At 39.5% G+C, this 17,881-nt stretch overlaps 1 protein-coding gene across 5 annotated transcripts in view; it reads right to left on the bottom strand.

The window, feature by feature from the left end:
• Nucleotides 1-263: 263 nt before the first annotated feature.
• The window catches only part of SPTBN1 (spectrin beta, non-erythrocytic 1), a 211,532-nt gene continuing 193,914 nt past the window's right edge, over nucleotides 264-17,881 (bottom strand). For all 5 annotated transcript variants that reach the window (XM_075925482.2, XM_075925484.2, XM_006122116.4 and 2 more), the window contains 5 exons: nucleotides 17,081-17,144; nucleotides 9,431-9,669; nucleotides 7,555-7,728; nucleotides 2,059-2,101; nucleotides 264-1,563 (listed from right to left, as the gene is read on the bottom strand). In XM_075925482.2, coding sequence (XP_075781597.1) covers nucleotides 1,348-1,563; nucleotides 2,059-2,101; nucleotides 7,555-7,728; nucleotides 9,431-9,669; nucleotides 17,081-17,144 — 736 coding nt within the window. In that variant the 3' untranslated portion in view covers nucleotides 264-1,347. The remainder of the gene's footprint in view (nucleotides 1,564-2,058; nucleotides 2,102-7,554; nucleotides 7,729-9,430; nucleotides 9,670-17,080; nucleotides 17,145-17,881) is intronic.

The following is a 17,881-nucleotide window of genomic DNA, read 5'->3' as shown; positions in this document are numbered from 1 at the left end:
TTTTAACAAACAAATACTGTAGTATTTAATAAGAGAGCTATTCCTTATGTTTCCACTCCTCAATACCTTTCCCTTTCATCTCCCTTTCCCTCTGTGATGTACTTCCATGAGAATTATTCTATATGATTCAACACACAATAGAAATAAAATATTTATTTAAACTTATTAACTTCACTAGAAAGTATCATTTTGAATTACTTTTACTCATCTCTCAGAATTACTATTTGACAGGATCTGAAACGAAATAAAAAGCTACCAAGATGTTTAGTTTTAAAAGCATTTAATGACATAGCATATATTTAACAGATAGGGTAAAAGTCTTAGAGGTACAGTTCCATACAACTGAAAGCCAGTTCCAGTACTACTCTGACTAACAGGCCCAGTCATTGAAAGTTCATTCCTATTTAATGTAATTTTTGATTGTGCAGTAAGATGATTTTTTTTCATTACAATAGTTACAGTGACAGAGAAATGCACACTATGTATCAAATAGCAAGGTAATGTAGCAAAATTATAACACACAGTGCTGTAGCTGACAAGCAAGTAACCATTTGAGTAACATTACTTTTTTCCAGTAAATGCTTCAGTTCCACTTTTACACTTATCAATGATTTTAAAGGGTTTATTATACATCTAGTCTTCTTATACTTTGTACTAGAATTATCTGAAACATACAATATAATGCATTTCAGCAAAAAAAGAAATTTCAGATTATTTAAAACTGTATCAGTATGCTAAATCCTTCTTGTACACCAACATTCTTAACTGTTGTCCTTGATGCAGAAAAGCTTCACATTGTGTTAATAACTGATGCCAGGATACAAATAAGTTTGTCTGTAAGTTAATGCATATCTGCACTCTGTTACAGCAAAGATAATACACTATTTAAAGGTTAGACTTGTAATGGGAGGCTCTATTAGTCAAGACTCAGCATAACAATCTTAAATGGAAGTGAACATTTTTGAAAATTTGTACATTTGTCTTTGATGTGTATGATAAATTTGTAAGCACCGCTGCCTTGCATACCAACAGCACAGGATGTGGTTTCTTTTTCCAAGACAGCCTCACAAAATTGAGGAACAGTTTAAATATTAAGATCTAATCTACATTAACTCCATTAAAAAACAAAAAAAAAAACCCAACAACAAAAAAAACCTGGTCCTCCCTCTCATACAGAAGCTGCCCAATGCACCTCATACATTTGTAATGGGTTTTTTAATGCTCTATAAATAATAAAAATTAAATCATATTGAGGAACATTAGGCACAGAGAGTAATGTATTGGTTCTGAGCTTGCATGCTGGAATTCCACTGGAAAGGTCAGAAGTGCAGTGTGTAGAGATGGAATTCATTTCTTTTTGCCAAAAAGGCTGAATCTCTTTTCTTTGTCCTTCTCTTTGTCTTTCTCCCGCTTGCCAGGACTGGATTCGCTGGTTATTGTAACACTGGCTGGCAGGGTTTGGGCACGACTAGAAGCTGGAGTGCTTTGTGTGCTTACAGACACTTCAATTTTGTCAGAGGAGATAGCTGATGTGATGGCCTGAATCCATGTGTTCATTTCCTCCTTCAACAAGCATCGAATTTAAAATGTAGGAATCAACACGTTAGCTCATACTGTTCTCTATCATTCAAAAACATTTCAAAAAGGTAGTGAAGGCAGAAGTCGAAAATTAAAGAGAACCTGATCCCAACTCAGAAGTTAGCATCATTTTTTTCCCTCAATCGGGCTTTTCTTCAGGTGCCACTCATGTCATGCATTTGCACTTTGCAGATGCAAAAATCTGCACATGTGCTTCAAAAAAAATAAAATAAAAAACAAGAACACCTAAGCCCCGCATGGCCACAAGTATTAGAACTTGCGCCTTAAAAGTCACTATGTCTTGATGGGTTTCAAAGGAGCAAACTAGCAAGTACACAGACATGCACATGAAACAGAACACAGGGCTGAAAAGGTACCTCTTAATATTGAAACTATTTTTCTTTACTTAGCATATTTTACTATACCAGCATATGACAGTAATACTATTTAAATAAGAAAACAGGAAAAAAAAAAACTTACATCATCTTTGGCTTGGAAGAGGTACTCATTGCCGTCAGTTAGTCTGCAATGAAAAATCACCAACACATATTTTAGCTTAATACTACACGGGTCCAAATCTGCTTCGTTTTCACTAGCAAATAGTCCCATGAGGGTTAAATGAGACTATATGGCAAAGTAGTAAATAAACACAGACTTGTGAGAAGATGAATCTGCTAGCACCTGACCTGCACTCTACCCACTAACCCATGTGCCTTGGGACTACGACCAATATTTTCAGTTCTAAGAGTTGTCATTTAAGAACACAAACCATCAGTCCTGAAGTGCAGAACAGGCAATACTTAGTCATGGGCTAGTGACAGATTTAAGATTCAATCTCTCAATCTACTGGGGTTATAAATGGAAATTCTATACCAAGAGATATTAAACTTTAAAGCTGTGTTATTTTACATACAGAAAACGTATCATAGGTATAGTGTAGAGATAAAAACACATACTATTTTTTATTGATCTATACTGAAATGTCTCTACAGTCAGACTAATGGAAACTAAGGAGATAAATTAGTTCCAGAAGAATTTTATGAAACTTAAACACATATAGAAGGTTTTTTTTTTAAAACGTGTGGCATATGACGAATATGTGAAATTGTGCTATGGTATAAAGGTTCTAATGGCACTCGTGTGTGATGACCAGCATAACTCACTCATGCTTTTGCTTGTTTGCATTTCTATAATTTGCAAGAATAAACAGAAACAAATAATGCAGCCATCTGAGAAAGTTAAGCCTTGTGATATATTCTCTCACAGAGCTGATATAAACTAGCTGCTGTAACGTGACACTGACTTCAGTGGAGTTTCACCAGCGGAAGATCTGATCCTCTGTATGGGAAAGCATATGCCCTATATCCTCCCCCCTTCACACACACACAAGCTGGGAAATCCTTTTTTATCAATGCATGACTTATTTTGGAACAGGCACTTTGAGGCGTATGAGCTCAGATACATACACAATCCAGCTTTTAAATGTGTTTTTTATAAAAGACAATTTTGGACACCCACTCTCTACTTAAACAATGTAAGGTAAAAGCTAAAATTTTCGTAGCTTTAACAGTAGCCTACAAAATTCTGCAGCTAATTTCAAAGGGCTCAGACATTTGCAGGTGATAAGTCATCAAATGCCAAAACTGTTTATTACAGCTTATCTCTTACAATTTTTGACATGTTTATGTCATTCCTGTCCTGTCTGCAATTTCTGGAGGCACTTCAAAGGTAAAGCACAGCATATGCTAGCCATATCCTCTTCTGAGTTCATAGACAGAAATCACCCATGGGTCAAGCCCCTATCAAGTGCCTTGGCTTCTCTCCTGAATAAATGGAGCTATTCACCACAATGTATGCAAGATCAGGTACTTGTTCAGCACCTGATTTGGAACCATCCTGCAGAATGTCTGCAAGGGTCTTTTCATTTGCCTACAGATCACCCAGGTATTCACAACTGATGCCAACCTGGTGTGAGGGGAATGCATCAAGGACACAGAACAGTGCAAAGCACCAGGAACCTCAGGGAAAGGTATCAACATGTTGAAGGTCAGAGCTGTTAAACTAGCCCCAAAGAGGTTCCAGAACTACCTAAGAATATGAACGTGTTCTGGTCCAGTGGGACAATATGACCACTGTGGTTTACATAACATGAAAGGAGTAGAACTCTACATGCAGAAGCAATGGAGACAACGGAATGGGCAGTGAGAATTTTCCATTCTATAAAAGCAATACACGTGAAAAGAGCTAAACCAAAGGGCATGCTGGCTCAGCAGAGGCACAAACACCACCATAGAGTAGTACTAAATCAGAATGCTTTCATTTGGATTTTGCACAAGTTTGGTCTTCTGGTAATTATTCTGTTCACCAATCAAAAGAGGCTGAAGTATTTCACCAGGGAGCAGGCTAAACTCCTTCACAAGGCCTGATAAAGTCATTCATGTCCTTTTCACTTCTAGGAAACATGATCCAGAAGATGAGGGAAGAATAAGCAAAGGTGATAACCAGTGCAGAGCGAGGACTAACATACCCTGGTTCTCCAATTTGACAGAACTGAAATTGGCACCAACCAGTCAACAGTAGGCCCAGACATCCTTTACCAAGGCCTATTCCTCAATCCAGACTCAGAGGTTATGTCTAGATTACATCCCTCTGTCGGCAGAGGGATGTAAATTAGACATACCAACATCGCAAATGAAGCGGGGATTTAAATCCCCCGTGCTTCATTTGAATAAAAATGGCAGACGCGTTTTGCTGAGTCAGCAGTTTGTCGGCAAAAAGCGGCTGTCGAGACGGGGATCAGGTGACAAAGAAAGCCTTTGTTGCCCAATTCATTATGCCTCCTGCAAGGAGGTTTTCAGGATTGGGCGACAAAGGCTTTCTTTGTCGCCTGACCCCCGTCTCGACAGCCGCTTTTTGCCGACAAACTGCTGGACTTGGCAAAACGTGTCTGCCATTTTTATTCAAATGAAGTGCAAGGGATTTAAATCCCTGCTTCATTTGCGGTGTTGGTATTGTGAAAACAGGCTCTTTTCTGGCCAGGCCTCGTGCGCATAGCCTTCCTAGCCCAAGTTTACCTTCCCCTCAAACCAAAAATCCTGCACTATGTGACTTAGGATCAGTAAAACCAGGAATAAGACACCAGGCAGGTAAGGGTCATACAAAGTTCGCGCCACTCAAGGGCCATCTTACCCCTATCCCTTTCCCCCTCAGCCTGTCACTAGGCAGACAATCTGTCAAGCCTAATCACAACTAGGCGCGGGAAAGCTCTTGCTCTCTCTATAAAACAGCTACCCCTCCTGCAGGCAGTTGAGGGTTCCCGAACTCTTGAAAGGCAGAACACGAGCCAGGTTCCGAGGGCTGATCACCCGAGGACCCCCTCCCGCTCACCAAATCTTTTGCAGAGCATAACGAATAACGAATATGCTGTTGTCTCTTGTCTGTCTGATAAATGTGAGTATTGCTGTGTAAGTTAGTTAAAGGTTTGATAAATAATAGTGTTAAGAGTAAGTTAGTTAGAAATTGTTAAATAGTACAGTTAAGAGTTAAATAGATGTTAAACCTTATGAGTGAAATTAATGTAAATATAACTGATAAAAATCCCTGGGGTATTATTGATAATTACTTAGACTTAGAGAAACCCCAGGGCATTTTCCTCTATTGTATTGCAGTTTGTTTATTGTTACTGTTAATAGTTATCTGGCGTCCACGCATGTAAAAAGCTGATAAATAAAAAGTTATAGTTAAAAGCATTTTAATAAAAGTTAAAAAAAATATTCAATACAAGGTTGCCTGTTCTGCACCTCTCTGGGGCTAGCCACATTCTCGAACCTTCCATTTTACTTTCCACAGGTATGTCTAATTTAAATCCCTCTAGCAACAGAGGGATGTAATCTAGACATACCCAGAACGTCTACAGCTGACAGCATAGTTAATGAGGGGAAAACATTAACTGTGCTACCTCCGTCCTCCAGAGTGACTGGAAATCTACAACTCTCCAAGCTGGCTTCAATTGGAAATGCCTACTCTTCCATCTGGACTAGTTTAGCTCATAGTGGCAAGAGCATGACAAAAATCCCAAGGATCCTGCTATCCCAGTAATCCTGGATTTTCTTTTGGAAGACTGCCATGAAGTTCAGCCCAGCACCATAACACACCAGGTGCCAGTTATAAGTAATATCCTATAAGATCTTCTGGTTCCTTGACAAAAATATAATGAATCCAGGTTTGTCAGAGCAGACAGACTGGTTAAATCGTTCTTAAGTAGGATTTACCACTGGTATTAAATGCCCTAACCCCACATGCTTTTGAGCCACTGGCAGCAGTATCTTCATTCTATTTATCCATCAAAACCGGTCTTCAGGTAGCTCCAATGTCTGCTAAATGAATTTCTGAACTGGCATACAGGAACCCCACCATGTGTTCCTTGATGACAAGGCAGTGCTCAGAATCATTCTCTAAGCTGAATTCACCTTTCCACTCCTCACAGAAAGTCACCCTCCCTTCATTCTATCCTAATGCACAGCACCCAACAGAAAAGTTGTCTCACACCACGTTCTAAGAGCATCTGAAGATCTATATTAAACACACTGAATCAACAGAAGATTGGGCTCCTTGTTTGTCTCTCCATCTGAAGTGACAAGGGCTGAGAGCACTCAAACTGTCACCAGCTAGATCAGAGGTGGGCAAAAAGGGCCTCCGTGGGCCAGATCCAGCTCACCAAGCGGGTTGATCTGGCCCACAGAGGCCCCGCCGTTCCCACGCCCCCAGGCCAGTTAGGGCCTGGAGGCAGGAGAGCACAAAGCTTCCTCCCGCCCTGTGAGCAGTATGTAGAGCTTTGAAGCGCCACGTGCTGCTCGCAAGATGGGAGGAGATGTCACGTGCTCCCCCGCCCCAAGACCTGATTGGCCTGAAGAAGTGTGCAAAGTGCCATAAGCTCGTGCAGGGTGGGCGCAGAACAAGGGAAGCTTTGCACAGCTCCCCCACCTCAGGGCCAATCAGGACTTGGGGGTGGGGGAGTGCATGACGTCTCCTCCCGCCCTGCGAGCAGCACATGGCACATTGAAAGGCTGTGTGCTCCTTTCAGAGTGGGTGTAGGGCGGGAAGAGGCTTTGCATGCTCCTCCTGCCCCCAGGCCAATCAGGGCCGGGGGGGGGGGGGGGGGGGGTGAGGCCTCTTCCTGCCCTGCCAGGTGCATGGATGCTTAATGGAAAGGAGGTGCAAAGGGGCTTCCTCACCCCCAGACCAATTATGGCCTGGGGAAGCCCAGAAGCATTCTGGCCCCACCCCTTCTGGATTAGGACCTGCCCCTTCCGGGGTGGCCCGGGACCACTTCAAGCCCCTGGCCAAAAATTATTGCTCACTCGAGCTAGATGGAGCAAGCTATGCATTGTCGAGGCATACACTGTATCAGGGTCTCCTGCTCTAATCATCATCATGGACTTGCCATGAGATTGATGGTAACAGCATGGGTGGAAAGAGCTTATGCTTCCATTCAGAGATCTGCAGGGCAGCAGCGTGATCACTGGTTAAGACCTTTATCAAATGCTATAACATGGACACCTGCTAAAATACCTTAGATTTGACTGTGCCTCTGTAAGGAAGTAGCTTTCACTTCTTTATTGAAGTTAAACAGAAGTACCCAGTTATTCTACACTGGTAGCACCGATTCATCTTAACAGAACTTCATTGACTGCTCATCTAAGTAAGGATGGCAGACACACCCAAAATAATTAACTAAACTATCAGTGAAGCTGAACTTAAGTTTCTCTGTCAATTAAGAAATTAAAAAAAAAAAAATCCTGTGCAGTATGCTGAAGAGACAGTTTCCAGAGTCTGGATTGGCAGCTGAGTGCCCTCAGATCCCATCTTAATCAACAGAAAGAGAGGGCAGTCAGAATTGGGAACTGTGTGTCAGGGAAAGAATGTGCTCTACAATAAAACATTTTGTTTCCCAGAACGGTGCTCCAACAACCTTACCTTAGCTTGAACACGTGTTTCTTCTTTTTGTAATCAACTGCTATTTCACACGCTGCTTCTTTCAAGCTGACAGGGATCTCACTGTGGTAGGGAATGCCAGATGCTGCAGCCTTGGAATCTTTGTAGAAGCCCATCTCTTGGTTGTTTATAACACAATACACATTGTGCCAGGATCTTGAAGAAAGGGAAAGCAACCAGAGCAAGCTTAAGTCCAATTTTCTTCAATGAACCAGGAATCTGACTGGATCAAATACAACTATATATACTGATAAAATTAATTCACTCCATCGGGGGAGGCAGCAAAACATGCATCACCTTCATAACTGCAGGATGAAAATTCTCTCATGCAAGTGCTGTTTCAAGACAAAAGTACTACTCTGGTGCTAAATGGAACAGAGGTTTCTAGAGTGGGAGTACTGTTTGGAAAACAGGCAATTTACATACTTGAGAAAGAAACTACTTGACCTTTTAATAAGTATTTGTTCTTGTACAGGGATTTTTCACTGTGTTATAAAGTTATGGATGAACTGTATATACATTTGACTTTTAATGCATTCTGTAGCAGTAATTATCTTCTTCCATAACATAGTTGTAAAATTAAATACTAGCAGCAGTATATTATCCTTGAATATTATCCTTGAATATTAATATCCATGACTTATCTACACAGTTTAAATGCTTGACACATTCCTGTAGAACCTCAATTCTATGGAAAAGCTTTTTCCTCATCAATATTCAAAGCACAAAAATAGTTTTTCCATATGAGGTAAGATACCAGATGAGGGAAAAGATAGCCATTGCACTGTAATTCAAATCCTTGCCTCATGCCTGCTACTCAACATTTCACGCCTTGAGTAGAGGTAGGAAGTGAGGAGCTAGACCAAGATTCAGACATTTTACTTTCCAGGCAAATTAGACTTTTGGCTTTTCCAGTGCTTTCTTTCACAGTCATTTAGGACCAGATTTGGCTTCCTCACTAAGAATGCATCTACACTGCGCCCATAGCTAGAAATAAGCTATGCAATTTGAGCTGCACAAACTGCATAGCTTATTTTGAGTCAATTTCAAAATAGCTTACTTTGAAATTTGGCACTGTCTACACAGCACTTACTTAAAAATAAATTGCTGTTCCAAAATGTCCCTTACTCTTCGTGGAAAGAGGTTTACAGGGACATCAGAATAGTGAACCCATTATATTTTGAAATAACAGGTGTGCTCAAAAGACGCGGAATACCTATTTTGGGATACCTCTAGTATCCCAAAACAGTGCTGCGGTGTAGAAGTAGCCAAAGACAAAACTTTCAATGGGAATGTTCCCTGTATGGGGACAACAGAATAAGGCCAGGGGTACGCAGCGCCTATATGGAACCGCCCCTTCTGCCTGAGTCCCTGCCCCTTCCAAGGGCTGGAGCCGGCCCATGACCATTACCAAAATTAGTGAAGTGGCCCCCCTGCAAAAGTTATTGCCCTCCCCTGTTCTAGTACTACACGTGTACATTTTTCCTTTTGCTGTGAGCTTGTGATTGAGGTCCTACACGGGGACTCAGGAGATCTGGATTCAATTCCCAGATCTGCCATTGACTTCTTGCATGACTGTGGGCAAGTCACTTGATTTCGCTATACCTCAATTCCCTATCTATAAGGGGAGAACACACTAAAACTCCTTTCTCCATCCTTTTTCTTCCCTGTCTATTTAGCCTGCAATCTTTTAATGGTAGGTATCTTTTACCATGTGTTTGTGTATTGCCTAATACAATGAGGCGTTAAATGTTGACTGGGACCTCTTGGGGCTATGTAGTACAAATAAGGATGTTGAGTCATTTTTACAGTGTATCTGGAGGTAAAACTTATTTGCATTAAACGCTGGCTACTTTACCTGTTTGAGGCTTTTTTGTTGTGTGTTTCCCATTCATGCTTACGATGCAAGAGTCCCTCCATCTGAGCTGAAGGAGTCTCTTGTGTTTTGGCTGGTAGTGTAGCTGCAGTCTGAGCCTGAATGGCGGTCTTGGCTTTGCGGTCAGCAGTTGGGGAAGGAACAGGACTAGACTCCTTTGAACTTGTTCTTTGTTCTGCAGCTCCATTGACCATTTCATTTGTTTCCACATTGTCTGCCATCTAGGAACAGTGGAACAAACATTCAGCTGCAGGCAACACGACGCTACAACATCTCAATTTTCTATTTTGCACAATGTGGCTGAGTGTAAACTTTGCCTATAAAGTGAGACAGTTCAGTAAAATCACTTTCACACTCTGATGGAGACACAGAAGGCCAAGGAAATTAGAAGGTATGAATGGATTAGTACCCATTTACAGATAAAAAAAACCAGGAAAAATAAAAGGAGCTAAACATCAGTGTGAGTTTTACTGCACTTTGTTCTGCTAATAAATTCGTATTCTTTTATATACGGTCAATATTAAAATTGATAAAAAAGGAGAGCATTTTCTCCCATTGCTAACTACTCAAAGACTTGCAACAGTAATAATCACACTTCTGTAAACGGAGGAATAATGAAAGTTAAGACATCAGCCACCTTACATATATTTATAATTTTACTGTTGTAAGTTTAATATAAATTATAAACATGTATTAAATTTTAAAGAAACCGAAAATAAAAGCAGAATTGTCCAGGAGCATTCACAAAAACACAACTTTTAAAAAGTATGTTGCAAAATCGGTTCGTTTCTGTAAATGCTCTCTCCCCCCGTACCCCAGATAGCACAATATAATCAAAACATGCAGAAATTAGGAAGATTACACCATGCATTTCATGTCCATCATCCATTTGGATTTGGATCATAAAGACAGGGAAAATGTGAGAGGTCAAATGTCAATTTATCAAAGTCTGTTACAGACTTCATTATTAGCTGGATTGGATTTATGTTAAAGGAACTAGAAACCACCACAGTCATTCAACATCACACAGCTATTTACCCCCAAACAAAGACAGAACCAAGGCCTTGCCCATCACTTGCTTTGTTGATCGCGTTGCCTGCTGCACTGTGTTCGAGATAGCCTAGAGAGCAGCCAAGTTTCCAGCAGCTCTGACTGGTCAAGCTGGCGACGTCTTCAGGAGCCATTCATCCAAAAATCATTTAAATTGGAATCCTAATGGCTAGTGTACTTTTGCAGTGCAGCTTACTTCCAGTTTTATTTTTTCCTGTATCATTACTTTGACATGTAGAGCCCTTGGTAGCAGCCCAGAGGTTACACACTGAGTATCCGATACTGTTATTAGCAAGTTACTAAAGCTCATTGCTGCCAATGCTCTAGTAGATTACAAACATTCTGTACCATTTTTATGCAAGTAAGTATTTGCAAATGGCACAATAATTACAGACATTCCCACTGTTGCACAGGGTCTGAACAAGTCAAAAGCAGCAGAATTATTAGGCAACGAACTATAAATTAGAGCTCCCTTTGCTAGAACTTTTCATGCCTGTCATCTGTGAATTATTACATCTTTGACCACTGTACTTCATATACTGAACTCTAGAAAAATTCAATTATAATCTTGTTAGGAATATGGGAAGGATTGGTTAACTGCCTTTAAGCAAACTAAATTTCCAAAGTATAGACATTACACCACTGAAATAGGGAAAGAATCATAACTCACATTAAATTCCAGGCATAATCAACCCTATAAATTTAATTTTTTGGGAACAGTGCCCCTTGAAAATGTCTATCATAGATTATGGTTCTATCTATTTCCTGTCGATATTTTTACAACTTTAGGCTATGACTACACTATGAGCTAGGGATAAGATTCTCAGTTCCCATATACACACCCATGCTAGTTTAATGAAAGCTGGCATGAGTGTAAGTAATAGTGTAGCTATTGTGCATGGGCAGGGATAATATGGCCAGGCTGTGCTGAGTGTGTACCCGCCGTTTCAGACTGGTTTGTACTCAGTAGAGCTAAGCTATGTGGCTGCTCACTGTGCTACCCTAGCTACGCTACTATTTCTACACTGAAACAGCACAAGTATATGTAAGCAAGCTGGGAATCACACCCCTGGTTTCTAGAGCAGAGGTGGCCTTTGTAAAGCAGTGGCAGAATTTACTCTGCAAGCTGTGTGAAATTTAGGCCATTAACAGCTGTCACTTTATCAAAATAGCAAAATAAAACAAAAGATGCTACAGGAAAAAAGACTGATGGAGGATTACCCTAATGCTGCCAGCACAGTTACCAGGAAATTGATATTATAACAAAAAAATAAAAATAAAAAAAAAATCAAGCTAATATCTTGCGTCATGTTAAAAAAACCCTGAAGCAAAAAGCTACTTGACTACTGACAGCTCAATTACTGTTCCTGAATTGATAGATCTTTGCAGTGAGACTAAGATGTTTAAGTCAATAGCACTGAGTATGTATATGAACTGTATGTTACAGTGGATGACGGTAACTTAAATACTTGCCAATAGCCTTATATAGCTATATAAAACTACCTATGAGCTAGCCTCCATATTTGCACATTTCAACCTATGAGAATAATCACAAATATGGAGAGACCTATAGTGAGTATATATGGGTAAAACAGGCAAGTTTTTCATCTAGTTAGAATGTTTTTATGGGAGAGATAAAAATGTAACTGCTGTGATTTGCGAACTTGTTGTTTTAAATGCTAACTAACCATTTTAATTACATAATCAGTCCCTAAACTTCTACTTCCACATCCATTGAAGCTATTGATTGCAATTACTGGATTGAAAACAAAACCCAAAAGCAACTAAAACACTGAAGTTATGCTATGACTATGAAAAGCTCTCTGGATGCTCTTCAATGGAAATTTTTACAGCATAATTTATTTTGTGTGTTATCCACAGCAAACAGAAGACAAGCAAAATAAATCTACACATGGACCACAAATATTTATACCAAGTATGTGCCATGAAAATAAGAAAAAAAAAAAAAGAGGAGCTAAATAAATTTTAATGGAAACATGCTTTAAGCATGCAGGAACAACACAACAAAGGACACACATTAATAGCAAACTATACTGTTACAACAAAAAAAACAGTTAACGCACATGAATACATTTTTCTTCTTTGTTACTGTTTATGGGAGGTTAGCCGCAAGTACTTCAGTGGCTAGCTAATATTCATGAGGTATTTAAATCACAACTGTGACATGCAACATGACAGCTGGTGACATTAGAAACACCCTTTGATTTTCAAAGTGCATGAAGCAATATTACATTCAGATCATCAACTTGGATCTCTGCACCACAACTCAAATAAGAGACATTCTTGTCTTCTTCAAATACAAATACAATACAGCCTATGAACTATTCTGGCAAAGATATAATTTTGAGATCTTAGGCCAAAAAATGGAGGCCATAATTAAAATATAAAAATATTATCCTCCCTTAGTGTCTGGCATTATGATTTTACTGGTTTCTCTTAACAGCAAAGCAAAACAAATATACATAATCCTAATAATATCAACTAAAAATTATTATCTACCTAAATGAATTATTTGTAGCCAGAATGCATGTAAAGGCTTCCTGGTCTGCTAAGTCTGAAACAGCAGCTATGCTTTAAGAGTAGTATAATACTTTTAAAGGCACAGAGACCCAACAATGGTGAATAGAATCCACCAGAACATTTACGTATGTTTCAATACAGAAATTTAAAAAGTATTAAGAAGCTAATATGATGTTATCCTGACAAAAGAAAAAAGAGACATGCATCATGAAATGGAAAGATAAGTTATTATAAAAGTACAATTGTTGGAGAACAGTCCAGTCACTTTTGCTAAGATACTTTTCTGAATTCTAAATTTTGATCAACAGCAGCTTAGATCAATTCTGTTACAAACAGCAAAACTGGTGTATGTTTGATGTATTGCAACATGTGGTTCATTAAATTATAGGCTAGAAAGCTCTCATTAAGAGATCAACATGCAGATGGTGAAAATTAATATAAGGATGTTATTAAAAGATTCCATGATAAAGAACAAAAACAAAATAAAAGTTAAATAAGAGGTTATGGTAACAACCATGAAGACGCTCTATGCAGAAATTCTGTGATGCTACTGCAGGCCCATTCTCAAATTCCTCATCACATTTACCTGTGGCATCACTTTGCAAATCTCTGGTATTTAAAACAATCTATTTTTCACCATTCTAATATTAAAGGTGAACTGAAATGCTTTATTAGAAAAAGGAACAACAGAAAAACTGGTACCCCAGAATGTTTACAGAATATAGGTATTGAACCAAAAGTATCAGAGTTAGATATCTGAAACATGAACTGCTGAAATGCATTTCTGCCAAAATCTGAATTCAGAGTGTGGCAGACACTGCATCCTATATTGATCATAGTGATATGATTATCACATAAGTATGATGCATGTTGTACAAGACAGCTCATGTGAGGTGTCACTAGAAAAGTTATCATTTGCCAAATATTATCCTATTTGTGGGCATGTATTGTTTTTTGTATCTTAAGTTATGTTTATTGAATATGTATCTGTATTTTAAATGTGCTTTACTCTAGGTAATTCCTACAACTAACCTTTCAGGTACAACAGTGAAGTAGCAAGACAGCACTAACGGCTCATCAACAAAGACAATGGACCATGGAAGAGCTTAGCCCTCCTGTGAATGTTTCAGTCAGCCTAGGAATAATGACTGCCTGACTCAGCAAGTCATAGAAGTGAATGTGACCAGGCCACATGACATTGAACTCCATTCTGGAACTTTCATTTTTCTACAAACTGGGCTGGGAACTTAGCTTGGAACACAGGATTTCCACTTCTATGGAAAAACCATGTAAGTTGGGGAGTGACATCATCTGAGGGCCTCACTCCTCACACAAGAGAATACCTATAAACACTTGAGGAACAAAGACTGAACTGGGGGAAATGCTGGTCCCCGTGCTAAAGGAATTTCTAGCTTCGTATAATCAACCAGAGTGAGAAATTGCTAATTCAAATCCAGTCTCTGCTATATATTATTCATACAGTATCTCTAAATCTCTGCAATGTCCAAGGAATGCATCTGATTTTCTGAAAAATTTTTTGGAAAAGCAGATGCTTTTTTTTGGGTATCCCTGTAAGCCTCATTTTGCGAGGAAGAAGGTATGTTCCAAAAGAGGGTTTCTTCCCGACATTTAGCCCCGTGTAGATGAATCAAATGTCAAAAAAGCCTCTTTCAGAAGAAAAACAGAAAAAGATACGTAAATTACAGTTTGCGTACCTTTTTCTGACTTTTCTTTGTAATGTAGCCATAGCCATAATATGCTTTTTTTTTTTTTAATTTGCTAGGTAATCTGGTTTGGATCTATTTGCTATCACTTAAAAATCTATCCTTCTGTAGTTAAAAAAAAATCTCAGAGGGGTAACTGTTAGTCTCTAAGGTGCTGCAGGACTACTTGTTGCTTTTAACGTTACAGACTAACAAAAATATATATAGTATGATGAGCTTTCGTGGGCAAAATCCACTTCAGTTGAACTGGAGTCAGATTTTGCCTGTGAAAGCTCATGATACTATATATATTTTTGTTAGTCTCGAAGATGCCACAGGACTACTCGTTTCTTCTGTAGTTAATAAACTTATGTTTTATCTTAACCATAGCGTTTTGATTGAAGTGTTTGGGAAAATCTCAGCTCTGTTAAGTAAAGGCTGTTGCAACTCTCTCCCACATAGAGAAGGAAGCAAATACATTAATGAGCTTGCATTGTTCAGATCTATGTGCAGTGCAAGATGGTATAATTCTGGGGTTACTCTCCAGCAAGGGTGCAAGGCTAGCAGCTGGGAAACTGTCCTTGAGTGGTTTAGGTAAAGCACTCAGGTAGCTCAGTTGAGTCTGTGGCACCACTTGCTGTTGTGTTGTGTGATAAGGCCAGGAGAGGCTGGCTGAGTTACAGGCAGGGCGGTGTAAGAAGGGCCAGCCCACCTGTATGGTTTGGGAGCAAGGCAGTTCCCACAGCTTCCAGACTGCGCCCTGGGGTGACAAATTCTCACTTAGGGTTTTGCACTTCTACTGTGAAAATGATAACATAGCCTAGGGGCCCCTCACTTAAGGTCACTGTCAGCACCATACAGCTCAGGTCCAAAGACATAACAAGGAGCAACAGCATGTTTTTCAGCACTCTGTGTGCTAGAGAAATTCAAGTGACAAACCAATTTTTTACTATTCTGTTATAAATAAATGTATTTATTGGTATTTTTAAAGTCTGCGCATATGAGGCTAGCTCCTGCTTGCCTTATTTATATGTAAACCCTCATTGACTTCACTTGGATATTGCCTGTTGGTAAAGATTGCTCAACATGAAAGAAACAACAAATATTTAGCCTATATTTAGTTAAATATTTGGAGTCTTATACAGTTGTGTGTATTTTTTTTTAAGAAAGCATTGCAGCTCCTTTTTCAGAGTTGGTATCTGCTCTCAGTTACATAATACCTAGGGTGTATCTCTTTTAATCAATGGAGTTTCTATTAGGTATGGGAACTACTAGTTGACTATCAGATTATCCAATAAGCATTTGCTTGTCAACACACTAGTTGACCCGTCTCCCCCCACCTCTATCAGAAAGAGGTGGCAAGGGGATGCTTCAAAGGGGCAGTGCCGTGTGGAGCCTTCTGGCCAAACCCTGGGCTCTATGTGGCGCTGATGCTTTGAAACGCTGCATGCAGTCCCCACTACACTTCAAAGGCGGAGGTACCCTTATAGACTAATTGAATAGTCAATACTAATTGCATCAACTATTCGATTAGACAATTAATCTAAAATTTAACATCCTTACTTTCCATAGTGTAAGCTGAGCAGAAGGGAGAGAAGAATCTGGCCCTAAATAGTTACCCAGTAAGACCGAAACTATTTAATACGGATTTAGTATAAAAAAAATCCAGTTGCTAATTTTTAGCCTTCCTAGATTCTGTTTTTTTTAATCTTCAGGAAAAGAGTTCATTCTGTGTGAAATGTTACACAACTAAGTACTAGGCTTTTGGTTTTAGTAGCTATTACTCTTTTCTCCCTCACAGCTCGCATTGCCAAGCTCATTTGCATGTATTATCTTCTGCCTTGTAAATAATTCACTTGCTAATGCAGCTAATTTAATAATGTTGCCATGCTGAAACCAGTCAGTATAACTGAACGTGTCATACCTGTCAGATTTTAGTTTTTTTCTTCAGTATGATGTAATCTCATTAAGTCTCAATTATTCATCTAAAAGATGGTTTAGCTGTAAAGTCTTAATGATATTAATGACATGAAAAACTCACAATAAGTAACATGAAATAAAAGTGTCACTCTAAGTCAACTGAGTGTCAGTGAAGAGATTCAAATAAAAAAGGATTAACGTGAATAAATATATATCCAAGAGGGCTACCAACTGGATGGGAGAAGAGAAAAGCAGGGGAAAATGAAGCCAGAAGCTTAAAACCAATAAAATACTGAATAAAGAAGATTTTCACTTCAATTGGTTTGGTGTATCACAGTCCAGACCATGGCCTGTCATTGGCTGTCCTTCTGCTATTAAAGCTTTTGTAGTTTTGGTAGGTTTGGGAGCGGTAACTAACCCGTGGAGACTCCTGATCTGATGGTAAGCCATTTTGGGAAGTCTGTTCTCCTTTTGTACCATCCCTGTTGGGAGACAAGAGACACAAAAAAAAAAAAAAAAAAAAAAACACATTGCATGAAATTCTAGAACATCACAAAACCTTACTCACAAAAACCAGACATTCCTACTGAATCTTGTGCACTGTAGAAATAGAAGAAATCGTTATAGAAACACCTGCATGGCCTATGATTTACATCAATTTTTACAAATGTTTGTGCATTGAGTTCTGTGGGTTACTCATAACATGTAATAACGTGAATGAGGGCAGAATCTGGCCCGGAGTCTTTACGTAACAACAACCCGACTAATATTCTGTCCTCGTCACAGAGACAATAATTACCATGTGTGTGAGACTTAAATTGTAACTATAGTTGGTGCACCTTGAACAACTTCTTCACATATTGTACAGTTCTAGAAAGTTTTATCCATATGTCCTTATGCTGATAATGAAACCAATCTGTCCACTGATGTCCGTGCATGAGTGGTGGGTATCACAGAGGGGAGGCCCTGTGTGGCTTTGCCCAGGCTCTGATGCCCAGGCCCCCTCCTGCTTCTTGCTGGCAACTCTGTGGCTCTTACCCTGTGGCTGGGGCCTCAGGCTGTGGCTTAGGAGCCTACACACCTCTCCAGGGCTGCAGGTCCTTGGGTGGCCTTTGTCTGGGTACCAGCAATGTAGGAGGAGGGGGCCTCTAGTGGGGGAAAGGAGCAGTGCCTTGAGTAGAAGGGGAGGGCCAGGCCAGGGACAAGCTACCCTCTGCCA

Source organism: Pelodiscus sinensis, chromosome 3 (assembly GCF_052426305.1).
Source record: "Pelodiscus sinensis isolate ZL-2025 chromosome 3, ASM5242630v1, whole genome shotgun sequence".
Classification (NCBI taxonomy): Eukaryota; Metazoa; Chordata; order Testudines; family Trionychidae; genus Pelodiscus; species Pelodiscus sinensis.
This window is presented reverse-complemented; position numbering and strand designations above follow the sequence as displayed.